General features: G+C 32.1%; 1 protein-coding gene across 1 annotated transcript; it reads right to left on the reverse strand.

Moving 5' to 3' along the window:
• Positions 1 to 27: 27 nt before the first annotated feature.
• LOC133205301 (uncharacterized) lies at positions 28 to 15,004 on the reverse strand. Its single transcript, XM_061341081.1, has 12 exons — positions 14,671 to 15,004; positions 9,644 to 9,709; positions 7,599 to 7,806; positions 6,343 to 6,455; positions 5,925 to 6,056; positions 4,939 to 5,133; positions 4,287 to 4,357; positions 3,957 to 4,055; positions 3,638 to 3,711; positions 3,030 to 3,184; positions 2,692 to 2,784; positions 28 to 2,570 (listed from the first exon to the last, which is right to left on the reverse strand). The coding sequence occupies exons 1-12, from the start codon at positions 14,806 to 14,808 to the stop codon at positions 2,466 to 2,468; spliced, it is 1,449 nt and encodes a 482-aa protein (XP_061197065.1). The 5' UTR covers positions 14,809 to 15,004; the 3' UTR covers positions 28 to 2,465.
• Between the last annotated feature and the right edge of the window lie 973 nt (positions 15,005 to 15,977).

Here is a 15,977-nt window from a genome sequence, read left to right on the forward strand (position 1 = left end):
CAGTGACAAGATTCACATAACAACAACTTCATTTACAAAGCTTTTATTGTCCTGAAAATTACTAGTCTTTTCAGCAATAATTTAATAATCTTGCAGTATTATTATCATTCCTAATTTCACTGCATAATCTTTATAGTACATACAAAAAGGTATGCAAAATCCCACAGACTAGCAATATACAAACAGAATACATGTACTTTTAATTTTTCATAAATCTCTCTTTCATCATTGAAACATTTAAACTTAATTTATGTTATTTCATTGGAAGACAATCTTGCTGTAGACAAAAACACAGAATACCTATCAAAATAGCATGCTACTACACATATTTTTATCTCCATTTTATTAGTGTTTAATCAAATTGAATATGGATTTCATTAATCTAATACTTGCACCAAAAACGTTAACATGTACTACTAAACTTCACACAGAATCCATTACTCAAGTCTAAATCACAGAAGATGATTATAGCTTCCACTAACTTGATTCATACAGATAGTCATTTCTTGAGTTGAAATTACACAAGAGTCAAAGAAATCTAAACAAACAAACTCATGAACAGGTCCATCAATGTACGACATAAATATATGAAATCAAAGATACATAGGTCAATTATCATCATCTAGAACTCTAATTTTTTTTTTTAAATTAGAGAATGCAACACCTTACTGACAGCATTTTTTATATTCGAGGATCAAAACCACTCCTTAAAATTCTAGTTGCATTAGGTCCATCTAAAAGTTTCAACTTTTAGATGCGGACAATACAGAACAGGCATTTGTCTTTGCTTGGAAAATTTTCTGCTGACTTTACTGCTGTGTCATATTAATTGGACTTGGAACCACTCTCCATGGAGGAACGGAATTAGCAATCAGAATAATAGTGATATCTCTTGTAAATATTTATGAATCTCAATCCACGGAAAACTTCCCGGTTGCACTTTATAGCATTGCAAACTAACAAACAATCATCTTCAGCATAAATAAAGCCAAATTGCCAATTATTTCTCATGAAATTAAACAGCACCAGTTTTAACATGCTAACAAGTAACGAGTATAATGTACATTTGTATATGAAAGATTTTCTCTCCATTTGGTGGTCTTTGTAAAAATTGATGCTGGATTTAGATTTTAAAAATGCTTCAACTTTACATACAGATGTACAGGAATCTTAACTTTGACTAACAGTTGTAAAATGTATATAAATTATCTTAACAGCACAGCACCTATGTAATTATAATTCAGTAATGACATGAATCATATGAACACAGCTCTTTATAAGACTAGATTTCTGTGTTATTTAAGCTTCCTATTGAATTTACATGTGCAATATTCATCAATGTACTAATTAAGAAAATAAATCCTGTAATTCATCCAGCACTCCATGGTACATGTATTTCCATTCAGTAATATTAGTATATGGCACCAATACAAAAATGGAGCAATTTTATCTTCTCACTGTGCACAGCATTTCTACTTTACACACTTAAATTACAATCTGTATACATGTACAGAAATTAGGAGCAAACGTAAGATTGTCACTTCTCCTTTGGAACAGTACATGATACAAATGGTAAATATTTTATGGCGCTTAGTTTCACCCTAAAATTGTTGCTGTTTTTAGGAAACAAAATGTGCATAGCACATGTATTGTATATCATATACATGTGTACATGACATTATAAGATGTAACACAGATAGGTGTATAACATATACAAAAAAGCAGATTGGAATGTCAATATTAATGAGATTCTGATTTTTCAGAAAAATATTATTTACTGGTACATGTATTTGCTTTTTTATATTAGAATACAATAAACAAAAAATATAGTATCTTATATCATATACATGTGTAAATGACATTAACAGATGTAACACAGATAGGAAAACAGAATAACTAATTCATCCTTAAAAATCTTTCTATCCAATAATCATTTGGCTGCCTTTAACACCAGAAATCACATTTTAAAAATATAAAAAAAAAAAACAGATTTATTCTATAAACATATCTACGATATTTCAACATACTGTACGTGTACATAAATTGATGTATTCAAAATTTAGCGAAATCACTGGGTATTGAGTGGTTGGCGTAATAATGAATTAGTGCTAAACTCGTCCGCGCCGTATATAGTATTTATAAGACTTATTAATGGTATTCAGGAATTAGTGCATTATTGTCTGCACCAAAGCCGCTAAAATATGAAGCTCGCTTTTTTAAGTACACATACAGGATACCATATTAGCAGTATTTAAGAAAGTGCCTGTAAGCCTTTACTCTTAATAACTGTACACATACAATATACCATATTAGCAGTATTTAAGAAAGTGCCTGTAAGCCTTTACTCTTAATAACTGTAGACTAAACAATCATATATAAGTCAGCTAGCTGTGAAGGGCACGTCTAATATTTTCTGTTTTGTTGGTTTTCTTATAGCATGGAATGCTGGGATGAAGTTATTTCCCCTAGAAGCCGCTGTCCCTGGTAAACTGGTGCTCCACATTGATTCCTCCCCAATGTAAGATCTGTTTGTCTGGGTTTTCCTCCCATTTACCAACATCAAGATGAAGCTAATATGAAAGAAGAATAGTGATTACTTCTTGCACACAGAACAATTTTGTTTCTTTTATAATGCAATGTTTGTTGTTTCATAAATATAAAGTCATGCTTAATTTAAGCCATTTGGAGTACCTTTCTTGCAGAATGTTTATCTGCTTCCTTTTTCTCCCACTGCTTCTGTTTGACTTGTTCCTCACGTATACACGAGGGTCCACACCCCCACATCTACAAGTACAGAATATCCAGACTTATACATGTAGCATCTTGACATTGTTATAATTTTAAGTCCATTAAGCAATGGCCACATCACTGTTCCTCTGAACAGGAATACTGTATATATTATCTAATGCTTATTTCTGACAAAATGGTCTTAAAGTCTGATAATTTTACAATCATAATGGAGAAACAGTTCCTAATAAACATCAAAGAATGATATACTACATCATGAGATAATATGTATATTTCTTTACCTCTATTTTGTGGAGAGCACAGTTCACTCCATAGTGTTCCACAGAGTCAAAATCTGCAGGAATAAATAGCACCAAAGATTTGCCTTCTTTACCCATATAAATTCCCTTACGTAGGTCTCGTGAATACTCATTCCAAGTTGCAAGGGGACCATTTTCTGAAATTAAATAACAGATAGTGCAAAAACTTTCAAATATTAAACACTGATAACAGTAATGAATTTTTGATTTATATATTGTTCATGTCATTTTCTTGATTTATTTCCATGTCTGGTGACACATGAACAACACTATTTTATGTAATATATCATCAGTGACATATATTTACTGTGAATTATCGTTTGTGAGAACTTTACTTTCATTGTATGAGAGACTGTCCACTCAAGAAAATTTCATTCTTGCGTATATTTATATGATGTATTACTTAAGTTAACATACAACATAAATCAAAATTTTGATTTTTTTTTTCTCATTTAAACATGTTAATACCATAAACTATCGTGTAAAATGGGACGTCACGAAAAATTGGTGATCATCATTATTTGAATTGTTGACAGTATCATTCTATCCTACATGCATGAAGATTCTAATCATGGTATATGTAAACTCACTTTGCATTACTCGAAATATTGGAGATACTTGGATCAACATGGTATCCTCTCCTCCAAACCGACTGGCTCCCTCTCTTCAATATAAAGTCATACATTTTTCAACACTTTATTTAACAGGTTTTTGTATCCAGATAGCTGCACTGTAAATTACTGCTTATTGAGATAAATGAATATTAGCATATCTGAAGGGAAATCAGACTGGACTTAGAGTTACTTCCCATTAGAAGATTTTTAGCATTCAAAATTTTACATTTCTGAATAGAGAATATTTGACATAGAATCATCTTCCAGATTTTCTTTCAAGGTATGACATACTTACCTCCAAGGTTTGTCCAGAGCCAGACAGTATGTGTTCCTTCCCTCAAATGAAATCAGTGTAATGGTCGGACCATGATATGATGAAATGTGGTGGTGAAATCTGCAAGGAGATAGATATTACACAGTGCATTCAATAATTTATGGACAGCAGTTACACTTACAAACCATTTCTCACTATCAAAATCCATTTAAATGTGTAACAAACTCAAAAAACGTTTTAGAAACATAATGGTCCTCATATCACAGAACATTATGTATGATTATGTATGCAGTAACACCTCTTTTCATAGCAAAACCATTTTTTATTAAACCAAAATGAGATGTACTTTACCTGTTATGAGATAGGCCATGTTCTCTGCTGTCATACAACAAAGTCCAGCTCTGACAGCGTGTCAGCTGAGCCTGTAATGTACAAAGTTTCATTATCTCAAATACATAGATATTTAAAGGAAAATACATGTACATAGATATTCAAAAGAAATGCTAAATGAAAGAGAGAATGAAATGACCTCTAAGAAGTGTCTAGTGAAGTTACCAATACTGTGATTGGTTAATGACTGTCAGATGAAGACATCCTATCCACAATCACTTTCATTTTCTATACTCAGTCATTCACCAAAGGTGACAAAAGGCCATGGGCCATTTTTGACCTACTTCCCTTGTTAGAAACTCATCACTATTCTCCCAGGTGGTGGAAGGAGGGGAACAATTCAAACACTACTAGCATTCTGAAGAATTGGTCTGGGTTAAGGTGGAAGGAAATTTATAACCAGAGGGAGGGTTTCTAATGAGTTAAAAATAATTTATAGGGAGGGGGATTATACTCACTAGTATCCTAAGGAGATGGTACAAGTTTAAAAGGGAAACAATTCATTCTATTCAGTCTCTTGATGAATTGGTTTGAATTCTGAAGGGGAGAATTAATACCCACAAGGATGTTGATAGTGACAGAATTGTGGAGGGGGGGGGGGATTTATACCCACCAGTCTCTTGATGAGGTGGAATGAGTTGAGAAGAGGGTTCTTTTCGCTGGTTTTCTGTTTCTCTTTTTTCTCCTTTTCCTCCTGATTGTGGGTGTAGGACTGTGGTATAACTGTGGTCAGCATCCACAGAAGTCCCATACTCATCACGTATTTATCCTCCACAAAACGCTCCAGCTGCGGAACTTTGGCAGTCTCCTGTAAATTACCGGGAGAAATATATTAAAAAATTTCAATTCATTCAAAATCTTGATGTTTTCAAGCATTCAGTTTATTAATTACCGGTAATAGCATATTTCTTGATAGTTATACTCAAATGAAGGTCCATTTGAAATGGGTATACCTTCAACCACAATGTATGATTTCAAAATTGATTTCAGAAGTAACTGTTTCCCCCTTGTTCAAACTGAAATATTCAAATTAGTCTGTATTTTCCCCTGTCAGAGACAATTTTCTTATTAAATTAGACAACTTCCCCAGTACAAGAAAAGATACTTATTTCAACGGTAATCATATTTCAGCACCTTTTGCGCTGCTTCTCCTCCACTTAAAATATTCATGTACATGCTAATACATGATTACACTTTAAAAACTCAAGCGCACAAATTTTTGATTGTGCTCATCACATGAGAAAGAAAATTGCACTGTTTTATTTTATGTACATTTACAGTAACTGTTCTCTAAAGGTCTGCTGTTGGAATGCTCTCATCATGACAGCCCCGAATAATCAAAATGACCCCAATCTTTGATATCAACATTGCAAAACTATTTACATCAGTAAGCTTAAGGTCGCCTAAAATTCCCCTGAATATGGTGGATAAAATATCAAAGCTCTGCAGACATCCTGATCATTTATGACCTTGTATTTGACACACATACATAATGTTTACCTGTCAAAAATGCATACTCAACCCCCTGAATAAATATTAACCACTTTTACAGTGATTATTATTGTCAAGGATATACCCTATTGTTTTATCTCTACTTACCAATTCCGAAGGCATCTTCGACCCAGTGAGGATCTGATACACCCAGTTGTGTACCCCACAGAACAAATGAGGACTATTCTTCTTTGACCAGGAGGTGAATTCATCAAAAGTCACCCTCTCATTTATACCAAACTGAAAATATATACATACAGCTAATTTTCATGTTCTTTCTCAATTCAGTAAGACTGGGTATTGTGAAATGTACATGTATTTACTTACTTGGGGTAGATAACATTAAGGATTAGAGTACCAATACAATTTTCTGATGTCTTGCAAATACAAAATTTCATATATGGCAAGAAGTTTTTTACAATTAACAGATTTAACAGATAATCTTATTACATATTCTATAAATTTTATCCCTTTAAGAGAAGCAGAAGCTGTGAAAAGAAAATATGATTCTGTTGAGACATCTTACCATTCCTTGTACCACCCCCTCAAAAATCGAGTCATCTGTGCTGCCTGTAGAGTATGGAATCATGGAAGCTGACAGGGTCAGGGCATAGGACACAGCGATCATCTGTAGGGCATCTACAAAACAACATTGTCATATAGCTATAAGACACAAAATGCACTTGGGTTTGGTGCATTATTTTATTTTAAAATTGCATTAATAAACAATCACTAATGCTCATTACAAACAATTACACTATCTGAATATATTTTAATATGGTGAGATACTTTAACATGAGATTCCCAACAAATTGAAATTAAAAGGACCATGGAGTTCAAAGCTCACCTGAGAAAACTATTACACCATAATTAAAAGATTAAAATTTCAATAGATCTTAATCAACAAAATATTGGGATCTGAATCAAGTTTACAAACTGCAGCCCTATCTTATAGAAGTAAATATTTTCAATGTAAAATTTTGATGACCTAGTGTGGATCAACCTAGCCCCATGGGCAATGATATATAAACTAATATAAATCTGCACTCTATAGTGATGATTGCATTGAAAATGATCAGTTGTACTTAAGCTTTTATGAGATGATTTTTGTTTTAAAATGTCCTATATACATGTATTCCCCAGCTGCAGAACTTCAGCTCTCTGGTTGAGAAAATTTGGACAGATAAACCAAAGAGCTACTGATCCACAATTTACACATATTAGAATTTACACTTAGTAAGACTACTCTCTAATTAAGTTTTATCTTTTCTGGCCTAGTAGTTCTTAAAAGGAAGATTTTTGAATGACTCCACCTTTTTTCATTATTTCTTAAATATTTCCCCTTGAAATGGAATATAGCCCTTTATTCTACTAATTCTGAATTTCTAGCCCAAGGATACTAATGCCAACTTTGGTTGATATTAGTCCAGTGGTTCTGGAGAAGTTTAAAATGTAAAAAAAACTTTACAGATGACATAACCGATAGTGGAAACAGAGACATATAAAAACCAGACACTCTTTGATCACAGTAGCTCACTTGAACCTTTGGCTCAGGTGAGTATCATCTCACAAAACAAGCTCCTGTAGATGACACATGGTCCTAAATTACTACAGTTCCAAAAGAACAAAATCAGTCATATTAAGAAAGGTACTGTTAAATACAATGTCAAGGATAACCAGCTTCCTACGATTAACTGAAACATTAACAACTTCCACCCTATAATCATAGGAATTGTCATTATGTGCATAAACAACAGAATGAGAGAAAATATTGATTCCTACCTTCCTTAGTGAGGTGATCCTTTCCACTGGCAAAAAGTTTAAAGTAGTATCGAAGCTGTGAGGATTCATCATAAAGTTTAAGTAGTTCCTTGCCAGCCTTGGTGAACTGTTCTTTTGTGATTCTTTCTCTGTCACCACTAGATGCCTGTCTAACCATCTGTGTGTACAGCAGCTTCCCAAACTTGTAAAGTGGCCCATGAAAGGCATTCTGAAAGTAGAATGGCATCCATTAAGTCTGTATCAGGCTAGATGACTAAGCAGGGAACATACAGGTCCAGCTGGATTAATAGAGGGAGAAAAGCACTTCAAGAAGCTAATTCAAAAAAGTAATTGTTCAAAAAATCTGGTACAGGATCAATGTCTCTTAAAAATTGGTATATACCTAAATTAATCTTAAAACAAATCTCAACATTTTTTAATACATTGCATTAAGAAGACTTTCATCTATATGAACTGACTAATCATGGTAGATACCCTGATAACCCTAACTGTAGCACAGGCACTTGGGGTATGGACTCCCACCCTTTTCCAATTTTTTTTTTTTTTTTTTTAAATACATTTTTTTACTTTTTTTAAAGCATGGCCAAACAAGGTAAATTTTGTTAGTGTGCATCAGCTGGCCTGGAAGTGCAAGAATGATAGACTTATGAAATGCCTTAAAATGTTTTGCATTTTCCCAGCCTATAGTAATAATAATATTGTGACATTTGGTTGCAAGGTTGTATGCTAAACGTTGATCTTCATGGATCCATCAGAGTCAGATACAGTTATATACAGAATTTTCAATTATTATAAAGAGAAAATTCAGAATTTTTTCTTGTCTCAATATTTTCGGTCATCATCTTTATATAACGTCATTCTGAGCATAAGTGACAGGTCCAGCTGATGGATTTATCCTAGATGCGAGTGATTTAATTGAAATATTTACAATTCGGTGGCACTTGAAATGAAATGGAAGAACTAAAGAAAAGGACAATGTGTAACAAATTTACTGAGGTATTTATATTTCATATTTTGTCATATGCCTTAGATACACAAACACATGAAATTTAAGTGAGGCAGATGACCAGGAAAGAGCTGCAAGCCTTATCTCTTTTAATCATTCGAAAACAATATATTTAAAATCAGCTCATAGAGACAAAAGTTTACATTATCAATGACATGCAATGCATATTAGAAGAAACAAATAGGGGAAAAATTGTGTTGATCCCATATTTAAAAAGAAAAAAATTGAAAGGGGGGCCATACCCAAAATGCCTGTGAACTGTAGAACCAAATGACTAACATTCAAAAGCAAAATTAATGAAATGCCTTAAAATATTTAAGGTTTTTCAAAGCTTCAGTTAAGAAATTTAAAGCTTTCCTTGAATGCCCCTGACAAACCTCAATAAATGAGATTTTTTTCTCCAGAGTCCATGTGTTGAAAGTATTTTATAACTAAAGAGTTTAATAAAAAACAGTTTTATCACCTCCCAGTGGAGGACACTGAACTTCCAAAGGTCATGACCCATCTGATCCCTCACTACCTTACTGAATAATTACCTCTCTCACTACTCTTACATTTTTTTAAAAATAATTTTTAGTTTATTTTTAGTATTTCAATTCACAAAAAAGAAGACTATGGCATGTTTAATATTAGTAACACATTTTACTCTACATTTAAAAAATAAGGGAAGTATCTACAATATGTACATAGTATTATCTGTTGCTCATTGATAACCCCATTTTTTTTCAGGCTGGTAAGCTACAGCTCTGGAAGAAACATGAAAAGAATACTCTTCATAATAAATGAAATTTAAAAAAAAAAATGTAAAAAATAATAATTAGAATTGGCTAAGGACTTTTATTTTTTCTACCATGTCTACAATATAAAACATCTTTCTACTTCATGAATGGTCTCAAAATTCTTTTTAAATAGAATCAGATTCATTTGCAGGCTGAAGGGAGGCATAACAACATTAGCTAGAAGACATGTTTCTACTTAGTCTGTCAAAACTTGATGATCCTGAAACAAAAATCAGCTCCTGATCCAAATCAAAACTCACCTCAAAAGTAGCTCGACTCAGCTCCCCTGGATGTCGATTCTGTTCATCGGCTGTCAACTCAAGTTTCTGAAAAAAATCACAGATATTCATTTTTTTTTTTGGCAACCAAACAACAACAGAGCAACAATTAAGCAGGTCCAATGCAGAATTAGTTCTAGCTAAGACTAATTAATTAATGCTCTAACCATCCACTTAATTATTGCTCTACTTATCAACAACACCTGTGCGTAAGCCTGCATTAAAAAGGTTCAGGTACATGTAAATATCATGTCTTTTGTATATTATGTAAATAACAAGTTTTTGTGAATATTTTTTCATAGTATCATAATGTTTGGCATCTGTTGAAAAACTTCCTCACATTCACAAATGATAATGGGTTTTGTCAGTTCATTAACTGTAGTTTTGACAGAACTTGATGTTAAATTCAGAACAAGAGATTAACATGGAACATTTTACTATCAGTATTTCAATTCTACAAGTATTAGAGTTTTTGTTAATCATGCAATTCTACAATTATTATAAAATTTATTATTACATGTAATAACAAAGACTTGAAAATGTATTTGAATGCATTTGAAATGAAAGGTTTATTATTTAGTAAGACATTTGATTTTCCATGCGTCAACAACTGTCATAGGAAGGAAATGACAAATCATTTGTGAACACTTTATGCAGTTTCAGTTGGCACAGATCAATATAAGCTGGACTATAAAAACTGACTTATACAACGCAGTTACTGTAGCATGGGAATAACAAAAAAACACTTGTGTTCCATGAAATAACTACAGCAGTCTATCTGAAAACATGATCAATTCTTCCTTGTCAGAACAAAAATTCAGCAGGACATCTTCACACCAAATTTTACCCAGTCCTTGTCATAAATGATTGTCTACATAATAAAAATGAACATGATGAATAGATTAAATCTTATGTAGGGTTGGAAAAATATATTCAGGGCCAGTTAACTGAATGCCTTGTAAAGCACCAGTCCAAGCAATGGACCATGAATCAATCTTCTCAATCATTGGTCAAATAGAAAATTGAAAGATATTTTCTGACCAGCAAAACTCAATTTTTATGTCTTGACTGATTTAGCCAAGAAAATAAAAAAAACCCCAAAAAACATGAATTGTCTAGTCCTGTGTTAGGTAGGTAAAAAATAAGCATGTCCTATGAGTGAGCTCAAAATATTACGAGTATACTACATGTATGCTTTAATTGTCAGTGCAGAAAAAGTCACTTTTATATTTAAAGTGGAATTGGGTCTTTTTGTCCTATCGACCTGCTCGCACGAGTCTGTTCGCCCAAAGTCCATTTGACATAATTCTCGTTCATCATGTACCCTGTTTCCTAGCTACCAGTCACCCTATTGTAAATATTATGTTAATATTTCTGTTGAATTTGAATTAAGTCATTTCTTATTATTCTTTTTTTATTTTGTTAAGAGATTTAGTGGAGAATTTTTATTTCCTTTCAATTAAAAAATTGACAATTGTTTATCAAAGATACAATTTGTAAAAGACTGTAAATAAGGAAACCTTCAATCTTTCTGAAAAAACAAAAACAATCAGTGTTATGTTTTGAAAATAAAAAATGGAGACTTTAATAGGCTATTTTGGGGCTGAGCAGCGGTTTAATCTTTGAAGACTTTTATTCTCATATTAGAATATTTACCTGGGTAATACATCAGAAATCAATTACTACAGTTAAACCAGAAGTCTCTGACGTAGTGCTACTGGTTTGAATTTATAACAAAGGAAGAGAAAAGTTGCACTTGGACTTGAAACTTTTCAACAGCAATAAATAGAATAATGATCCTTGGTTTAGTCTCTTTTTGTGGCAAGATTTATTGTAATCAGAGTAAAACTGTAGTAAGAGTAGCATTTTAAAGAATTTTACAGAAATTTCCATTTTAGTAACCATGGCAACATCATTTTCAAAATAAAAAAAAAATGATAAAAACAATTATGTATATCAGTGTAGTCTACTTGCATGCCAAGTTAAATTAAAATTAGATCAAACTGTAGGAAGAGAAGTCTTTTGAAAGTATTTCAAACAAACTTCTTTTTTTGTAACCATGGCAACACCATTCATTGAAATAAAAAAAAATTATATTCAAAATAATGTATCTTATTGTTGTCTATCTGTGTGCCAAATTATATTGAAATCAGACCAAAACTGTAGGAGGAGTAGTGTTTTGAAGGTATTTCACACAAATTTCTATTTTAAGTAACCATGGCAATGCCGTTCATCGAAATCAAAAACAGATAAAAAGAATTATGTATCTTAGTGTAGTCTAAATGTGTGACAAATGATATTAAAATCACACCTAATCTGTAGGACTAGTAGCTTTTTGAAAGTATTTCACACAAATTTCTCTTTTCAGTAACCATGGCAACACTGTTCATTGAAATCAAAAACTAATGTATGGAATTTTTTACTTTTGTGTAGTCTACTTGTGTGTTAAGTTACATTGAAATCAGACCAAAACTGTAGGATAAGTAGCGTTTTGAAAATATTTTACACAAATTTCTATTTTTAGTAACCATGGCAACACCATTCATCAAAAACCGATACACAGAATTATGTACCTTAATGTATTCTACTTGTGTGCCAAATTATACTGATCTCAGACCAAAACTGTAGGAGGAATAGCATTTTTGAAAATTAAATGTTAACAGACAGACAGTCAGACAGCTAGACAGACAGACGGCAGACACCTTACTCTCGCATAAGCTCTTCTGGCCTCTGACCAGTAGAGCTAAAATTATTCTATTAAAATTATTCATTTTGTGCATGCACGAATTATTTTTTAACATATACTGTATGTAAAAATTTAATGAATCAGGGTTCTCCACATCTGAAAATTTAACCATGGAGCAAGCCAAGTAAAAGCAAATTTTTAACAAAAGCATTAATGCATGTTAATTTGACTTTCTAAGCTTCAATAATCAATGGCTGATTTCATTTAAAAATTTTTACCACTGAACCACTACAGTAGGAGCGTTTTTAAAGAATATCAATTTTTTAAAACTACAAATTAGTAACCATGGCAACAATGTCAAATTTTATTCAAGAAAACTAATAAACAAAATTGTTGTTACCTATATTGTATGACACTTTTTAAAAAGAAAATCTTTATTTAAATCAGGCTAAAACTGATGAAGGAGTAGTATTTTTAAAATAAAGGTTTACAAATACAAACGAACGGATGAAACGAACACCGACATCGCCTTACACAAGCCCTTTGAAAACTTATTGATGGTATACATGGTATAAGTATCAAAACGTAATATAACCAGGGGCATAAATATGACATAAATATAACTGTAATTTCGTTCTCTTCTCTTCTTTCTAAACATTTTTTCTGTCCGTATTTCTCGCCAATTTTCCTCTATTATTTATTTTTCCACGTGCTCCAGTGTAAAAAAATAGCCCCACATGACTTTTTATAAAAATAAGAGGTAACTCTAATGCATGTAGACTTTTTGATCAGCATTCATGTACTTCATGTACATTTACAGGTAATAAAAGTAAAGTTAAAACAATGCAAAGGTGAATGGATTAAAAAAAAAACACAAGGCAAAAGGACAAATTTTAAAGGATGAATATTCTTTTTGGCCACAGAATAATTTGGATGCTTTTTTTCTGTTATTAGACACACCATTACATAACTGCGCTGAGTATTATATAGTGAACACCTTAGAATTCATTCAAATTATATGTATATAGGTGTACAGGAAAATAAACTCTTACAAGGAGATATCTGCTCATATTGATCATAAGCTGATTGACTCTCAATTAATTGTCATGTTTCACAGCATATTTCCCTTTCAACAAACATGTTTTAGCACAATTTGCTTTCTCTCCAGTGTTTTGACATTGATCCAACTTCTAAGCGTACAAAATGTAAAGGAACCTTGTAATCTCAAAAAAATTTTTATATGAAGCCCCCAAGAGAAGAATGAATCATTTGTAATTTTAATTGTTTCATGATTACAATTACCTGTTATAACGTCTTATACGCTTGCTATTTATTTATTTATTATACTCACTCTCATTTTGTTACACCTTATATTACTGTATATATGTTAGTTATTGCTATATGTACTCTGATGTGTCTTATGACACAAAGATTAGAAATAAAGAACTTGAACTCAATGGTAGTATAAAAGAGAATATTAATTTACATACTAAAATCCATATTATATGTCATATCAGCCCGAGTGGCCCCATATCAGCCCGAGTGCGGAAGGCCCGAGGGCTGATATGGGGCCCAAGGGCTGATATGACATATGATATGTTTTTCAGTATGTAGTATTCTATTTATCATATATTTAAAATACTTAATATGCGAATTCATATAAAATCATTGAAGAATGTTTCGTGTATGTTTATGACCTTTTTCTTTAAAATCTAATAAAGCAAATTGAAAACAAATTAAGTCCACAGATGTTAGTAAAGCCATATCGCACAGTGCAGAATCCGTGTATTTTCTACTAAGTATATGATAAACACAATAATCTACTCATATTAGTAGAAAGTAGGTGTCAATACTAAAATACAAAAAAATTTAATCACGGCACTCGCTGATTTTGGCCATTGCGCAGCTTATTTAAAATGTTTAAACCATGATTATGGTGAGCCATGGTAACCCCTTTGTGGAGAACCCTGATGAATCATAATCATACAGAAAAAAAATCTTGAATTTAATAAAATCAACATAAATTAAAAAAGTTAACTGACTAAAAGATTCAACATAAAAGAGGGCGAACACACCTTGGGCGAGTGTGTTTTAGAGCGAATGGACTTGGGGAACGAGAATTAAGCCGTTCATTTTAACTTCTATCATATACATGTCTGTTTTATGAAAACATTTTTAATTATGACACTTAATGAATCGTTTTTATTCCATCTAGTTAAATCAGGAGACAAACAATTTCACTAATAAACTCGTTTACGTTACACTTGTAAAGACTTTTGACAGTTATTAACTTATTATATTATCTTAATATCACTTGGTGAACCTGGAAGAGCTTGATGAGACAGGCTGAGTTTAACTTTGTGCTTGATCCAAATATTGAAGACCTGGATGGGGCGCTGCCACCGTGAGATTCTGGGTTAGGCTTGGCTTTATCGTCATGATGTGTGTGGTGGTTACCCATCAGTTGTCGCCCTTGCCAACTGATTCAGTGATAATGTTAATGCAATAAAAATAACTTTTCAAAGATACTATTTCACTTGTACACAGTATAATCCTTTAGTTCCTTCATTCTTGATCATCAATAACATAATTTACGATCAGATTCCTTGGTTGCCTACTTGAAGTATTTGTACTGTCGAAGTTTTATCAGGAAGTTTGAAAGATACGTCTAATCAGCGAAATAGTAGTCATTTTGAAGAGCTGTGCCAGAACTAAGAAAATATATGCTAAAAACAAAAATTCTACCGTGGTATGTGTATTCATATTATTATTGTCAAAACAGAAATATTCTAACAATTTCATAGATTATTGCTAAATCACACTACGAGCTTTCCATTCATACATTGCTCCCTTCTTTATTTTTCTGACCCCCCCCCCCCCCCCACGCGCGCGCACATACACACGCACGTACGCACGCACTTGTACCTCTTTTCTCCCTGGTTTGGTTTATATGTCTAAATCATGTTAAAAAAATAGTATTTTACATTTAATTTTATACAGAACACGGTCGTACTACCCACCCTGGAACCTTGAAATATGACTTAAATAAAATACGAATTTATTGTAAATGGGATACTGGTTTTTCTTTACTTTCTTTATTTTATTAGTATTATTTTATAAAAAATTTTGCAAATATTAAGTAATTATGATATATTTTTTTAATTGAAAATATTTTTATTTATTTAATTTTCTATGACGTTCCTATCATGACGCATTCTTACTCAATCATATCCTTCTACATGTACTTGTTTATGTGATTACCGAATTTTATCTTTTTAAACACACAAAAACAAATATATACGCCCAACTTTAACAGATTTATCCCTGGGCGAAAAATATTCAAATTTAATAGTATTTCTAAATTTTAAAAACCCCCACATAAATCTTTAAAAATGAGAGAACATTGCAGTGTTTTATATATCTAGGATTTTTTTCTCATTCAACAATTTTTCTCAAGGTACATTTATGCAAATAAAATAATTATAGCAAGTTTCACTCATTTATAACGCTTTGTCCATGGATGGGGAACCATGGTTTGTTTGTCAGATAGGTTTCATTTGGAGGAACTATAGTATTGAGGAAATTAATATTGAATTTTTTTATGAAATTTTTTTTTCATATAGTTCTCTC

This window comes from Saccostrea echinata, unplaced genomic scaffold (genome assembly GCF_033153115.1).
Source record: "Saccostrea echinata isolate AGI-Se365-2 ecotype Australia unplaced genomic scaffold, CSIRO_AGI_Sech_v1 ptg000054l, whole genome shotgun sequence".
NCBI lineage: Eukaryota > Metazoa > Mollusca > Bivalvia > Ostreida > Ostreidae > Saccostrea > Saccostrea echinata.

Coding starts and splice junctions, on each gene's coding strand:
- LOC133205301 (XM_061341081.1), bottom strand. CDS start 14,808: ATGGGTAACCACCACACACATCATGACGATAAAGCCAAGCCTAACCCA. Junction 3,185..3,637: donor AATATTTCGAGTAATGCAAA/GTGAGTTTACAT, acceptor ATTTAATTTCAG/AAAATGGTCCCCTTGCAACT. Junction 2,785..3,029: donor GTGCTCTCCACAAAATAGAG/GTAAAGAAATAT, acceptor CTGTACTTGTAG/ATGTGGGGGTGTGGACCCTC.